General features: G+C 41.3%; 1 protein-coding gene across 1 annotated transcript; it reads right to left on the bottom strand.

Annotated features, from left to right (window-relative positions):
• Positions 1-323: 323 nt before the first annotated feature.
• LOC308655306 (regenerating islet-derived protein 4-like) lies at positions 324-15126 on the bottom strand (the record flags this gene model as incomplete). The annotated part of the gene is made up of 5 exons (XM_081305310.1): positions 324-391; positions 4326-4431; positions 7367-7504; positions 8781-8878; positions 15060-15126. The coding sequence occupies 5 exons, from the start codon at positions 15124-15126 to the stop codon at positions 324-326; spliced, it is 477 nt and encodes a 158-aa protein (XP_081161436.1).
• Positions 15127-16289: the final 1163 nt, after the last annotated feature.

Here is a 16289-nt window from a genome sequence, read left to right as displayed (position 1 = left end):
CTTTACACTCACAGCCAAAGACCTAGCTGTTTCCTCAGTTGGGGATGCACACCCCTAGCCTGCTTGAGACAATCAGAGAGAGGGGAGGAGGAAAAAAGAGTAAAATGGAAAGAGATTGTGGGGTGAGCATTTAGTGCTAGAAGCCACTGGCATACCAATCCTGAGATATCTGTCTCTAGGCCTAATAAAATTCATGCACCAGAGACCTTATCCACCTTAGTGGCTATGTCTGCTGTCTGAGAAAATGATCAGATTTAGACAGCAGGGCAGAGAAGGAAGAGCAAGAAGTTTGTGCAAGGGCTGGCAGAATCTTGATTCTTGCCCTATGGTCGGTACTTGCACAAGAAGTGTTGGCGCTTGCTGCATTCATTTTTGCTCCAAGTTACAAAGTCTGTAAGAGAATAAACAGACATTTAAATCAATCATCAATCCAGTTCAGTACAGAGCTTTCCCATGTTGTCTTGTTGTTTTGCTTTTAGTCATGGGGAAAGCCCAGTGATGGCTATTTTTCTATTTTTGTATTTTTGGTATCAGAGAATTTAACCAAACAGCCACATCCCCAGTCCTTTTTTTTTTTTTTTTTTTTTTTTGCATTTTATTTATAGACAGGGTTTCACTAAATTGCTGAGATTGGCTTTGAACTTGTGATCTTCCTGCCTCGGCCCCCCAAGCCACTGGGATTACAGGCATGCGCCACTGCACCTGGCTAATTATATCTATTTTATGTATCAACTTGGCCCGGCTATGAGGTCCAGTTTTTTGGTCCAGATGTCTAGCAGTTGCTAGTTGTCTAGCTGTCTAGATGCTGTGGTGACAGTATTTTTTTTTAGTTACGACGGACATTTAAATTAGTAGACTTTGAGTAAAGCAAGTTACCCTCCATAATGTGGGTGAACCTTGTCTAATAAGTTGAAGGTTTTAAGAGGAAAGACTAAGGTCCCCTAAAGCAAAAGGAATTCTGCCTCTGGACTGTCATTAGGCTTGAGAATGAAGCGTTGACTCTTGCAGGAATTTTCAGTCTGCCAACCTGCCCTGCATGCTTCAGACTGACCAGTCCTCACAATTGCATGTGCCACTTCCTTTAAATAAATCTCTCTATATACATACATCCTTTTATTTGTGTTTCTCTGGAGATCCCTTACTAATGCAAATACCAACAGAAAGAAGAACCATTTAAAGGTTACACGCACTTGCAAAAGCTCCATTCCATCCTGTTTTGGAGGAAGGCAAGGCTTGACATGAATCTACTGAAAATGTCTCATGTTTGACAAAGGGTACAGTGAGGACTTGGGGGTGCTCCTTCGTAAAGTCCATAGTTGATCTCTAAGAAGCTTCTTCTCAAAGAACTGGAAGCTGCTGAAGCCAGTCACATCCCACCAGGCTACCCATTTATAAAGATGAATGGAGCCAGGAGCGGGTAGCCTTTTGAAGGACTTGAGATGTTTTTGAGGAGAGGCTCAACTATTTCACTCCCCCCAAATCAAGCTCTTCAGAGTCCCCTGTCATCCCAGGGTGTTCTGCTACAGGCATGCGCATCTTTCCCCAATTAGGAGTCTGCTTGGGCTTTGGCCAGCAGACATGATCTTGTTGGCAGTGTGTGTGTTTCTTGGGTGTGAGAAAGCCTAGGAGGGAGGGATGTTGCTCCATTCCCTCTCCCATTCCAAGATCTCAGGAAGCACAGAGAAGGGACTGCCCATGTTCGCATCCATGTAGCCCAAAGTTGGAGACACATAGTGTAAATGCAATGGGGATGGCAGGCTTATTGGGCATTTTCACAGTGCAGGGCAAAAAGATGGTGCATGAGGTCACTAGCATGGAATTTACCCCAAGGGGGTCTGGTTGAGTCTGGTTTGGAGCATAAATGCTTTGGGTGCTGCTTGAGATGGAGGGTGTTCTTACTGGGTCCTTTTGAGTTGACACCCACAGATTCCATAAATAAACTGTAACTGAAGCTTCAAGCAACCAAGAGCAGCCAGCTCACCCCAGGCACCCACCTAGAGAGACATCTGTCTTCCCTTCTCCATCCTGGGAGGGGAAGTGCAGGGAAGGGGGGGGGGGTAAAGATCAAACTCCTCCACTTTGGGGCACAGGAGTCTGAGCCCAGCCTGAACTGCAGTGGAAGCACTTCACGTGTTGGTGAAGTTGTTGTTTCCTTCAGGCATCTGAGGTACAAAGGAATGGGAAGAGCTGGAATTCTACCTGGGCACTTAGAATACAGAACTCCTGCTCTTGACCACAAACCAGATTGAATGTGGAATTTCTTTATAAGCTGCAAATTGTAGTTACCATTATTAAATGTCTCAAAGTGAACCAAAGATAAGTCAGGAAACACAACACCACCAGGGAGTCACAAAACAGTTACACCGTGGTATAAAAGCAGAAGGTCCCAGAGGATGACCAAAGGCCACACAGAATAAAATATCCTATTTTTTTTCTGTTGTTGTTTTTTTCTAAATAGATATCAGAAAAAGGAATGAGCCTTGTCAGTGAGAGAGGAGAATGTGTATGTCACTATGAGTTGGGGAATTAATATTACACACTTTAAATTTTAAAATTAAAAACTAGAAAGGGAATCTGGGGGCAAAAATCCATTTTCCACATAGGAAACGACACTGATGGGGTTGAAGACCATGTCCTTTCCAATTCTACCTTCCACGTGGTTTTCACTCAGCCTGGGTTCCTTGCTTGTAGTTTCTTTCTGGGAGCCTGTTCTCTAAGAGTCAAGTTGAGGTAAGTAAATACAGTGAAAGAAGGAGATGCAACAGACCAGATGCTCCCAAGAACCTGAGGCGACATCACTATGGAATTTTTTTTTTCTCATCTGATCAAGGGCTGACAGGGAAAAGACTTTTTTGTTTGAGAACTTTGACCAGTGGAATCCTCAGAAACCTGAGTCTGCGAGGGACTCTGGGAGGCATCTGGTATACCACTTCCCCAAAGCTGGTCCATCTTCCAGCCCCGGAGAGTCTTATGTTGTAGATCTGAAATGAATACCTGGAATTTATAGTTTAATATGCTCCTCGGTGGATCTTTTGTGTGTCATTAAGCTTCTCGTCAAACACTCTGAATGTTTCAACTACAATGAAAACTATGATGTCCACCTTTTGCTTAGTTGGCTCTAGCAATGGGTTTATCACAACTTCCTGGGCGAGCCTGTGGTGTGTTTGGATGGTGCTGAAAGCTCTGCTTTCTCCTTCATATGGGTAGGCATCCACATTTTGGTAGCTTCTGCTGATGGGTCCTGACTGTGTTTCTTTCAGCTGAGCTGACGGATGCCTTGTACAGTAGCATGGACTCCGATGGTCAGTGAAAATCCCCTCTCCAGCTTTCTGTCTCTGAGGGTCTTCCTCAAGTCTGTCTCCTCATGTCCACCCTCCCCCCACTTTGCTGTTAGAAAGTTCCCTCACTCTTTTTTGTTGTTGTTCTTATGAGCTTCATCCCTCAGTTGGTAGTAAACCAAAGCACCTGGTCCATTTTCTACCCTAGACCCAGTTGCTGAGTACTTGACCCAGTCCCTGCACCAGTCCACGTTTTGGCTAAGAGAGGGGTCTGGTGTCACTTATGGTGATCTTTAGACTCACAAAGATGTTCTCAAATATACATATTCTTTCACCTTTAAAACTCTGTGTTCTTATTTTGCCACTGAAAACTTCCATTCACTTACTGGCTGTGGTTCCCAATGCCCAGTGAATCTGACCCCAGAGAGGACACTTAGCAATATCTGGAGAGATTTTTTTGGTAGGCACATCCTGGGAAGGAGAGTGGTGCTTATGGGATCTATGGACTAGAGAGACCAGGGGTGCTACTAAACCTCCCAGATTATACGGGATAGCTGCCCCCCCACCCACGCACAACAATGAATCTCCATTCCACATCATTGGTCCTTGGTATTAAGGTTGGAAAATATAACTTAGTATCATAAAGAGAGAAGAATGAAAGCAAGCAAAGGCAAGCCTGAACCCCAAGTGACTGAGTGTATGCAGTTTGCAGCTGAGATTCAGCCTGGATTTACCAAAGCGGGACATGTGTCCCCTTCAGGGTATACAGTATGATTTTAAAATAAATATATTTAAGAAAATATATGAGTGGATTTAAAGAAAATACAGATTAAATTGTTGAACAGCTTGTATACTGGCATGACAAAGATTGTTCAGTGGTCACAGACGACTGAAGTTTGGTAAACATTTGCTTTGGCAATGCCATTGTCCTGTAGGAGAAAATTGTTGGTGTGACAGGGAAAATGTGACGATGTCCATCTTTGCTCTCAACAGATCAAGGGAAGGAGCCGTGCTTTGGGGAGAGGTACAGAATGCAGGTGCACTTACTGTTTCTGTAGCCCATCTCGGTGCAGTGCTTGTTCCCACCCAGGGACCTTCCGCTCCAGGGTCTGTACAGGTATGAGGCCCCATCAATCCACTGCCACTGCTGCTTCTGCAATGACAGGAGACAGAAGTTAGCCAGCCTACCTTCCCAAGCCCGAACCCTAGTAGGCTTTTTGAAAGTAGTTTTCACTGTAAAAACTGGGAAGTACAGGAATATGTAAAGAATGAAAAATAGAAAAGTTACTACCCTCAAACACTGAGAGGAGAAAATTGCTGCTATTTCAGCAAACTTACTTCTGAAGTGAATATTTTCATGGATCATTACATTTCTCTGTTTACTCATAAAGAAATAATGTTTGTATATACTTATAATGTGATAATCAAATACATACATATATAATGTGTAATAATCGGTTAGGGTAAAGGCACTTCCATCTCTTCAAATATTAATCATCTCTATGTGTTCAGAATGTTCATAATCTTCAAGTTATTTTGAAATATGTCAGGGATTGCTGTAGACAACAGTCACCCTATTGTACTATGGAAAGACAGAAAAAAATTCCTCTAATCTGTGTTTTGGCGCCCAATTTTCAATCATTTCCCTCTCCTGGAGGGCAGGAAGACTTGCTTTTTCCTGTCTCTAGTGACCACTGTTCCACTCCATTCTTCACAGCTTCTACAGAGGAGTGAGAAGATGTGGCATTTTTCTGTGTCTGTCTTATTTCACTTAACCTAGCAATCTCCAGTTCCAACTATGTTGCTGCACACGGGAGGATTTTATTTTCTTATGGATAAATAAAATTCCATTGTATACAGGGCCACATTTTCCTTATCTATTGATCCTTAGGTTGATTCCATAACTTGAATAGTGCTGCAATAAACTTGGGAGTACAGGTATCTCCTTGACATAATAGTTTCTTTTCCTTTGGCTAAATACCCAATAGTGGGATTTCTGGGCCCTATCATAACTCAATTTTTAATTGCAAAGGAACCCCCATACTGTTTTCCATAATGGCTGTACTAATTTGTATTCCCATTAACAGTGTTCCAGGGTTCCCTCTTCCCCCAGATCCTAACCGTTGCCTTTATTATTGGTTCTATTTGATAATGTCCATTCTCATGGCGGTGAGGTGACAGGTTTTGATTTGCATTTCCCTGATGATTTGTGAGGCTGAATATTTTCCAGCACTCATCGATCATTTGCATGTCTTCTTTTGAAAAACATCTATTCAGATTTTTAGCCCATTTTTTAATTAGATTTTTTTTTTGTTAAGTTTGTTGAGTTCCTCATATATTCTGGATATTAATCCCTTGTCAGATGAATAGTTTGTAAATATGTCCTCCCATTCTGCAGGCTGTCTCTTCATTCTGTTGATGGTTTCTTTTGCTACAGGGAAGCTTGTTAGTTTGATGATTATTTGACTATTATAAATTTTATATTTTTATCTATTCATAATTACTATTAAACAGAACTTTACTCTTCAGAGATTATTCCTCTATTTTTGCCTTTGCTTTTTTGTGTCCTATCCAAAAAAAAACAACAACTTTTCCCATATCATTGTTTTGAAGTATTTTCCCAATGTTGTAAATATATATTCAATAAATTAAAATATATATTCATTTTGTAACTTGCTTTCCAAATATTTTTAATGGCAAAAATGTACAATAATTTCCCTTTATTTTCTTCTATTGACATTTATATTATTTCCAAATTAAATTATTATAAAGAATACTGCTCTAAATACTTTATGAATAGTTCATAAAGCTGTTTCATATTTTAAATTATTTCCTTATGATAGAATTTCAGAAGTAGAATTAATGGGTTAAAGGGTATGAATATTTTGAGATTATTGATATGAATTGACAAAGTATGTTTCAAAATAGTTCAGTTGTAGAAGTACATGCTTACAAACCCGGCATAAGAACAATTTCTCAATATACTTAAAAATATTCATCAAGACAAAGCAAAAATTAGACAATCTAACAAGTTAAATTATATTATCTTAATTTACATTATTTGACTGCAAGAGACATTACTCAATTTTTAAAATGTTTATTTGTCACTTATTTTTCTCGGTCACAAATATAAAACATTAAACTACAAAGCTCTTCTAGAAATAGATGTAAATATTTATCCTATCTCTGAAGAGCAGAATTCTATTTAACAGCAATTATGAATAGATAAAAATGTAAAATTTATGATAATCATAGAAACATCATTAAAGGATGAGTAACTGTATAAAATATTTGTAGCAACTATGATCAAAGGTTACTGGTTCTCTCATACTATTCAAGAGGAGAAAAAACAGGAAGATATTTATGGTACATTCTAAAGGATAAATATGCGTTCACCACAGATGTGATATGAATGTCTGGTATCTCTTGCAATGTGACCAAAAAACAAAGTTTTGGGGTTTTCTCCTGTGTCCCTATGAGTTAAGAACCAAAGCTCCACAAAATATCTATAAACTGCAGACCTCAGCAACCTTTCGGAGACCTCACACGGCATGTCTTACAATGAAGTATTGATGGAAGGTACAGCCAGAGTTCAGTGGGAAAAAACTCAAGGATAATGAAAAGAAATAACAGCATCTGAGAAAAAGATCAGCAAAGAGTTTTCAATTTTCATTCTAGATCTAATGAAGATGTAATAAATCTGAGTTTCATGATAAGTCTCCCTGCACACACACACACACACACACACACGCACACACACACACGCACACACAGACAGACACACACATACTGACACCAACCTAATTTCTTTTTTGAAAGGGTCTAGAAAGCTGATAATTTCACATTTTCAGATTCAAGAGGACCTTAATTAGATAGAAGTTTGTAAAATGGTACTATTTAAATTATATCCTCCACTGTAGGCCAGATCTGGGTTCCTGACCCTGATGTCTTGGCTTTTATCGGTTAGAGGCACCTGACAGAAGAGCCACTACCTGTGCCCCTATTAGTGGGCCATGAGGCCATTTCCCAGAAAGGGGCTATCTTCCTGGCTTTTTCAAAAGGCATTTGTGAGCCATGTCTGGGGTTACCTTCTGTGGGGCATGCAGGCCAATCCATACAGGCTGGGTTCTTTGATAGCCACTTATGTACTCTGCTATGACGCTGGCTTCCTTTAGATTCAGGATAGATGCCAAGTGGGCTCCGTTTCCATAAGACTGACACTCAAGCTGCACACAAGGAGAGGTCCCATTAATGATGCCTTGACGTCCCAAAGCACAGCCCTCTCCTTGGAACCTTAGTGTGCAGAAGGGACTCACATAGCCCCCTCTTACTCCTCCAGCAACCAAGACCTAAATCCCACAGGAGACTCCTGTCACCATGGGAAGAAACAATGCCACAGAGTCAGGTCTGTGAGGAACAGGCATCGCAAGGTGAAGGCAAGAGATTTAGGGTGAGAGGAAGTGCCTGATGACCTGGTCTTGCCTTTTGTTAGTGCTTGTGACCTTGACAAGTTACTTCACCTCTCTGAGGTACAGTTTCCTCAAAATTGCAGTTTGGGAAATTCCTTTGCTTAATGCTCTCTCACACACTCTTTCTCTCCCTCCTTCCCTCTATTGCACGCGTGCGAACACACACACACACACTCTCTCTCTCTGGTTATTCAGGACTCAGCTCAGGAAAGCACTGCATTACTGCAGACTTCCCTGGGTTTTCCCTATTAGTCATTTTTGGTATAATCTTAGAAAAGTCATCTATGCTCATGCTGTGTTGGCATTTTCTGTTCAAGTGTCACAATCCTCACTCATCCTGTACTTTTTAAAGCCATAGATTATTTTTGGAGTCCTCAGTAGCTATCACGTGGTAAGTGCTGCACCCTTGCTTTATTTCTTTTAAGTTATGTGCAGGGACTCTGAGACCAGATCATGCCACATCATACCCCCATGGCCTCCCCAGCCAGTCGCTTCAATAAACCACATTCAGAGGCAACAGTGAATCTCCACTTACTGGGACTGGTTATTTGGGGATGCTGCACACAAAGTCTCAATGAAACAACATCAGTACATTTGGGGGTTGTGTAGAGCAATGAAACCTCCCATTTATTGGGATTACTTCCATTTCTTTAGGCAGTTCCGAGGCCTCTGTTCCCTGCCTTTCTACATATTACTCTCTTTCTGGTAAACCTCGCTCAAGAATTCAGTTAATTTTTCCTGCAAGCTCCTGGTCTTTTCATTCTCCTTTGTTCTATGTTGAGGTCAGGGGCTGTTTCCTATTCATTCTTGTGTCCTTGCAGCCCATCCAGGGCCTGAGCATATCCTATCTGCTTTATCAGTGCTCACAATATGGAATGAGTTGAACACAGTAACCCTCTTCTCTATATTTCACCATCCAGGTGGCTTCTCCTCAAAATGCCAAGGGAGATCTCTTCCTCATTCTGAATCAAATGAGATCTGGGGCTCTGGACGGCCCCTTGCTTGAGAGAAGCCAAATGCTCAAATCCCTTACCTCAGCATCAGACCAGTTTCTCAGCTTCCGGAAGTATCCATAGCAATTGGACCTGTAGTAAAACCATCCGGTAGCACAGCTGGGTCTCATGATGATATCTGTTCAAAAACAAAAGTAAGAAAAATTTAAAGTCATGACAGCAAAAATAATCAAGCCCAGACTTGATGCAGCTTATAGATTGAGAACCCTTTGAATGAAAAGATAGAAGAGTCCTTTCTTCAGAAGGACCCTGCTGCATTGCTAAAAATGTACACTGTTAATCTTTCCCTCAGCCTTCTTCAAAGGGACTGGTGGCCTTTTACCAGAAGAGCTGTGCAGTGGAGAAAAGAAAATAGTCAGAGCTTTCTGGGACTGCTGGACCCTGACTCTGAACTGACACTAATTCTAGGGGACCCAAAATGATACTGGGGCCTAGCCGTCAAGAGTGGGGCTTATAGAGGTCAGGTGAACAATGGAATTTTGGCTCAGGTCTGTCTCACAGTGGGTCCCCTAACCAACTGTGGTCATTTCCTCAGATCTAAAATGCATAACTGGGTAAACATACTCAACATCTGGCAGAAAACCACGTTGGTATCTGAGACCAAACAACTATGATTTAGGCAGCACAGGACTGGAGGAGGGGTATAAAGTGGTGGGTTTAGGTATCAGTGAGAGGAAAGAATCCTTTAGGTGGAGATGCATGGAACAGGTTCAAAGGCAACTTGGCTGGAAGCAGGCACAGGTGGGCTGTACTTCTGTTGCAAGGGGAGGGGACATGTTAAGAAAAGGGGATGGGTTGGGCAGAAGAGGCCTTGAGGCAAAGAAAGCCATGATTCAGGGCAACTCACACTCTTTCTGTTCACCAACTGGTGAATGGGCCACATCACTTGACTTGGAAGTTTATGAAGGGAATATGGATGGAAGTGCAGAGGGGGCTAGGTAACAAAGGCAATGTCAAGCTAGCAGTCTGGGCTTTGTGATAATGTGGCTACGCTCTGACACCCTGGATGGATGGGTACAAGGGTCTTTCCTCCCACAGTGGCTGTCCACGGACTAGTTATCATAGTAACATTCTGCTCTTCCCAATCAGTTGACACTGTTGTCATTGGTTTGCCCTGCCCTTCTGATCTGTTTCATCTCCAGGTGCTCCCCACTGCTTTCACATAAGCTCTTGTTCATTAGCATATAAGGACTTTCTCAATCTAGTATCCAGCCACATCTTCCTGTACTGCAGTCCCAGCTGTGGCTTAGAACAAGATGCTCATGATAGATTTAGATTCTTCCCATGTGCTGTTATGTCTATGAATGATGGGTAATGATCACCCAGCTAAGAAGGAAAAGTGCTGAGGGGTACCAGAAATGCACCGAGACAAAGCAGCAAAGATATTCATTTATTTAAATGCCTGGTGTTCAACTACCTCTAGAAAATTGGACAAAATTTTATGTTACGTGAAAAAGAAAAACTTTACACCACTTCTGCTCCTAATGCTGTCACCACTATCACCAAATTCTACATAGGAATCATTTACTTGGTGCCAGGTACTAGGCAAAGGGGCTTATCCATATTATGTTTTTATCAGAAAAATTTAGGGAGATGAGGAAACAGGCTGAGGTGGTCACCTGCTCAGGGTCACACAGTAACATGGAAAAGCTGCTTTTCAGATTCAGTTCTAAGACTTAAAATTCCATGTTCCCGCCACTAACTCTCACAACCTTCAATAAATATGAAATAATTAGAAATTAGGAATTTAGTAACAGAAATGATCAGCAGGTTGGGATGCCTCACTTACGACATCAGGAGGAAAGAAAGCAAAGAAGATCCTTGACCCTTGAAGTTAAAGCTGATCTTTTTAAGAAGGAGGCTGACCATTGATCATCATCCGTAAAGACAGAGCTGATGAACGGGGCTCTCGTGTCTGAAAGGGGCAGCCTGAAGACACATTCAGAAGCAAAGCTTCTGTCTTAGTATTGGTGGGGATATCCTGAAAGAAGGATCAAGAAGAGCCCAAGTCTTCCACCCTAAGTCTGAGGACAAAGAGCCCTGACCTCACACCAAATATTCTTGGTGCAGTTGGATCGGAATTCCTCATTAATCCTGAAATGCCAGAATCCTTGGGGTTCTGTGGGCAAATGGGTCAGGACAGATCCTCCACCACGGTGGCCTTTTCTTCTCCTGACTCTGGGTAGTGACAGCAGAGATCCCAGGGGCGCAGGCAGAGGATCCAGAGTGGGGGGGGGGGTCGGGAAAAGGAGACCTAATGTTACATTTCAGGCCAGACAATCAGTAATCTCTTCTCCCCTCATTCCTTCCTCTGTGTCTGTTTCTTTGAGGGTTTCTCTCCATCTCTGACCATCTCAGTTATTTTCCCCATTCTGTCTCTGTGCATCTCCAGATCTTTCTAAGTGTTGTTTTCTCTTTCTCTGTTTCCATGTCTCTCTCTCTCTTTCTCTTTTGTCTCTGTGCTCTGTGTGTCACTTTTTTTTTAAGCAAGATTCTTCATTATTACTCTTTAAAGATGACTTAGCTACTCAATAAAAAAATGACAAAATCATAGAATTTGCAGGGAAATGGATGGCACTAGAGCAGATTATGCTTAGTGAAGCTAGCCAATCCCTAAAAAACAAATACCAAATGTCTTCTTTGATATAATGAGAGCAACTATGAACAGAGCAGGGAGGAAGAGCAGGAAGAAAAGATTAACATTAAACAGAGACATGAGATGGGAGGGAAAGGGAGAGAAAAGGGAAATTGCATGGAAATGGAGGGAGACCCTCATTGCTATACAAAATTACATATAAGAGGTTGTGAGGGGAATGGGAAAATAAACAAGGAGAGAAATGAATCACAGTAGATGGGGTAGAGAGAGAAGATGTGAGGGGAGGGGAGGGGGGATAGTAGGGGATAGGAAAGGTAGCAGAATACAACAATTACTGATAGGGCATTATGTAAAATTGTGGATGTGTAACCGACGTGATTCTGCAATCTGTATTTGGGGTAAAATTGGGGGTTCATAACCCACTTCAATCTAATGTATGAAATATGATATGTCAAGAGCTTTGTAATGTTGTGAACAACCAATAAAAAAAAAAAAGATGACTTAGCTACTTTCTCTCCTAATGACAAGGGCTTGTATGTCTCTCTTTATCTGCAATTCTGTATTCGCCTTCTGTTCTTTCTCCATCTTCCCCTCCTCTCCCCTCGGCCCCGCAGGAGTGCAACTCTGGCCATGTGCCCCTTGGTGGAGACATTTCAGCTCCTAGAAAATGCAACCAACTGCTGCTCTGCTGAGGCACTGCTGTGCCTCCTACTGCTCCACACATTCATGGAGCATTTGCTGTGTACCAGGTACTGTTCCAGATGATTTACATATATTCCAATCATCCCCACAATAACCCTAGGAGTTAGATACTCATCCCCATGATCCAGATGAGAAAATGAAATGGTCATGTCCTAGGATCACATAGCAAAGACAGAGACAAGATTTCACCCCAGAGAGTCTGACTCCAAGGAGAAGCTCCTGTCATCTTAGTCACTATTCTGAAGCTATTTGTTTTAAAACCAACCACATTTTTTCAGAATGCCCTAAGTACCAGACCCTCCCTGAGACATAGGGATGGGTATCTCATTGTACAGATGAAGAGACCTCCTCAGAAAGACCCTCTGAAGTCACCAGATGGGGAGTGTAGTGGACCCTCAGGAAGGGATCAATGTTTTTCCAGCAGCCCTAGACCCCAGATCCCACCTCTCATGATGCTAGAGCTCCCCATTATATGCATGCAGTGACAAGAAGTCTCAGCTGTTGACATCTGGTCTGTACTTCTCTGACCGTCTTTCTCCACCAGAGACCAACTTCTTTACCAGAAGTGTTATGCTGAGGCACTGCTTCTCTTGCCAGAGGAGCAATGTTAGGAACATTGTTTAACCTCCTCTGGTCTTGTTTTCTTGTCTGCAGAGTGGGGTTAACAATATATATCTTCTTCAGAGAGTTCCTGGGAGGATTAATTAGTTTAACGAATATACGATGATTAGCACAGAACCTAGTATATTGTAATTGTTCAATAAATACTAGCTGATAGAATCACTGCTATTAAAATCATCATTATTACTGTAGTCAGTGTGATATTGTTGAAAATATTAACCAGATGAAGCCTTTTTTTGTTGTCTCTGAATCGTGATGCTCTATGGCTCTCTAACCATTGAATTGGTCCTGTGCATTGCTCCAAGGTGAAGGACAGACACAGTCCAGAACAAAGAAATCATTGCAGAAACAATAAGAGTTACAATCATGACCATAGGTCCTGTTGAGAGAGAAAATTCATTTCTAAGTTCTCCATACTTCCTTTAAGTGCAAGATCAGACTTTTCCCGTAAGCCATAGCACAGAGAGTATACAGACTCTCTATATGACATATTTACAACATAGGCTCCTAAAGAGGGAAACTAGAGAGGTTGGTGAAATCTGAAATATGGGTTTGCTTATTATTCCCCAGGAGATAGCAGATGCAAATGCCAAGCCCCAGTCTGAGGTCAGCCCAGCACCAGAGCAGCAAGAAACCATCTGTCCATGTAGAAATGGCCACGAAGGTAACCGTGCAGGGGCGTTCAGGGCAGTCCTGCATACTCTTGCCCAGTTCAGAAAAGTGGCTGATGCCCATCAATGGATGAATGGACAAAGAAAATGTATACACAATGGGGTTTTATTCAACCATAAAGAAGAATAGAATTATGCCATTTGCAAGAAAAGGAATGGAAGTTGAAAACATTGTGTTAAGTGAAATAAGCCAGACTTGTAAAGTTAAGGGTTGTATGTTTCTGTCATGTATGGAAGCCACAGAGGAAAAAGGAAAGGAAAGGTAGTGGGGGGGGGGGGCGGACGATCTCATGAAAATTAAAGGGATATCAGTGGAGTAGAGGAAATTAGGAGGAGGAAAGAGGGGAGGAAAAGGGAAAATAATAAGGAACGCTATTGGCCAAATTATACTGATGTATCATGTGCGTATATAAATATTTAACAATGAATTCCACCATTCTGTGTAATTATAATGCACCAATAAGAAATATTAGGAAGGGCTGGGGATGTGGCTCAAGCAGTAACGTGCTTGCCCAGCATGCACGGGGCACTGGGTTCGATCCTCAACACCACATAAAAATAAAATAAAGATATATATCCACCGAAAACTAAAAAAAAATAAATATTAAAGAATTCTCTCTCTCTCTCTCTCTCTCTCTCTCTCTCTCTCTCTCTCTAAAAAAAAGAAAGAAAAGAAAAGATGACTGAGTTCCCAGAATCTGAACACCCATAAATGGTTGAAAGAATTAGTAGCTAGAAATAGTTGTGAGGTTGAGGACAGAGAACCACATAGTACAAGGACATATAAAGAGTAGAAGATAGCAAGGTCCACAGATTTCAACTGTGGGGGCCAACATGGTACCCAAGAATGCTTTCTTTCCTTCAGATTTCCTTCAAAAGGTAAGTGGGAACAATGCTAAGCTATGGACAGCAAAGCTAAGTTAAGGATCCCTTAGAAGCCCTTCTTCTCAACAGAAGTGATGCTCAAGTCAGGATTCTTCACTCTTCCACATACAACTCCCAGAAGGCCACATGGGATGATACCAGACACTTAGGGCCAGGAGCCAGCCAGAGGGAAACATCATCTTGTTGTGTGATCTTGGGCAAGTCTCCACCTTTCTCTGGACCTCATTTTTCTCATAAGTAGAACAAAAGAGTTACATCACATAAACCCACATTTTATGGAAATGGAAGATTTCAGATATTCCATGATATTTATTCTTAGCACACTCAGTTCCCCATCCCCCACTTTCTCCATTGGTAGATTCTATAGCATTGCTTCCCATTTTGTTGACATGCTACTTTGTACTTGACTCCTGGCCTGTAAGTGTGGAAGAGTCATCTCTACAAATAGGTTGCAGATTTCTTGCAAACTGGAGTTCCTGCTCAGTGGAACTCTAAGAAAACATTGCCTAAATATTACAAAGTTCTGACGATAGCTATCATTTATTGGCGGTCTGCTAGGTGTATGGTGTTTTCAACAGTTTCTATATCCTTCACAATAAACTTTCAAAATTTATTCTATTTAAGTCTGGCTTACAACCATCTAGGGTTGGTTTGATTTGAGAGCCCTTGAACTTTTTACCACATTGTTGTTCATTTGCACCTTTAATATGTATTTCTTGCAGTGCTCTTTGGAGGTGGGGGCAGGAGAGGGAAAGTCCATGACTGTATCATGAGCATTGTGGGATCAACCATGGGCTCAGGTCCCACTCAATGGCCTTACTCACCACCTAGGACTTCAGGGCTGAGCACACAGCTCAGCAGCAGGAGCAGTCGCATACTTCTGGATGCCATCTTCCTCTTCCCCTGAGGACAGTACTTTCGATACTTCAACTCCAAGAATCTCAGAGTCCTTGTTAGTTTTTCTTTGCAACTCCTAGATTTTCCTAGATCTGCAATCAGAACACATTTGCACCAATGTAAAGGACCTAGGAATTTAATGGAGGAAAATAATATTTTTCTGGTGAAATCCAGATTTTGCAATGAAGAGAATATCAAGTTAATGTAGACATAGGAAAACTTAATTTAAACGATTTTGTTCTTTCCTGCAAGGCATTCTGGACCAGTGCCTGAGACCTAACTACAGCAGTCTGAACAGTTTAATAGTCTAAATGGAGAAGGCAATTAATAACTACAGGAAAGCCGGTTCCTGTTATTTTCAGGAGAGCCAGCAGAGGGCGAGCTTTCTCAACTAGATAGTGATGGGCTTTCTAAAGTCAAGAAAAGCAAATCAAATGGTTCCAACACTAATGTTAAGGTTCAAACTAAACATAAGGCCCAACATTCAGATTTTAAAGGTAAAAGAACCTGAGGTCTATAGCTATCAAGTCTCATTTTTACTAGTTACAGCTAGATCTGACTTCAACCCAGCACTTTTTCCTTTATAGTTTGTTGACATCACTTTTTTAGTAGCTTTGTTATCTTCCTCCATTATCAAAAGTATATGTTATTAAAACATCAATGCAAAACCAGAAAATAAAAATTAAATACCATTGCTCAGAACTAAACTATTCAGTGAATAGCCTTACAGACATTTTTCTATGAATCTCTTTGTACAATTTTATATAAATTTCATTATTATGGTTTTGTTTCTCAGAAACAGATCGATTTTAATGGTGTTCTTGTAGTCACATTTCCTCATGCAGTTTTGATTCTCATATAAGTTCACTTATGCCAGGTTGCAACTTAACAGAGTGTGCACATTTTTGTTTTGAAACTCTGCTAAAATTCCTTCTGAAAGGTTTTACCAAGTATTCCACCAGTAGTTTTCAGGGATGTTGGTTTCTCCAACCTCTACACCAAAATCCCACACCCCCCACCAACTTTTTTTCCCCCTAATTTAGGTATATTAAAGAAAACATCAGTATTTTGTCACTATATTAAAGTTGCTAATAAAATCATCTTTTTTTATAATGATTAGCTTTTTGTTTTTCTTTTGTGAATTTTAAGTGGACAGT

The sequence above is a fragment of the Spermophilus citellus genome (genome assembly GCF_964194105.1).
Source record: "Spermophilus citellus genome assembly, chromosome: 9".
In the NCBI taxonomy this organism is placed as follows: domain Eukaryota; kingdom Metazoa; phylum Chordata; class Mammalia; order Rodentia; family Sciuridae; genus Spermophilus; species Spermophilus citellus.
The sequence above is the reverse complement of the archived record's forward strand: the minus strand, read 5'-3'. Positions and strand labels throughout refer to the sequence as shown.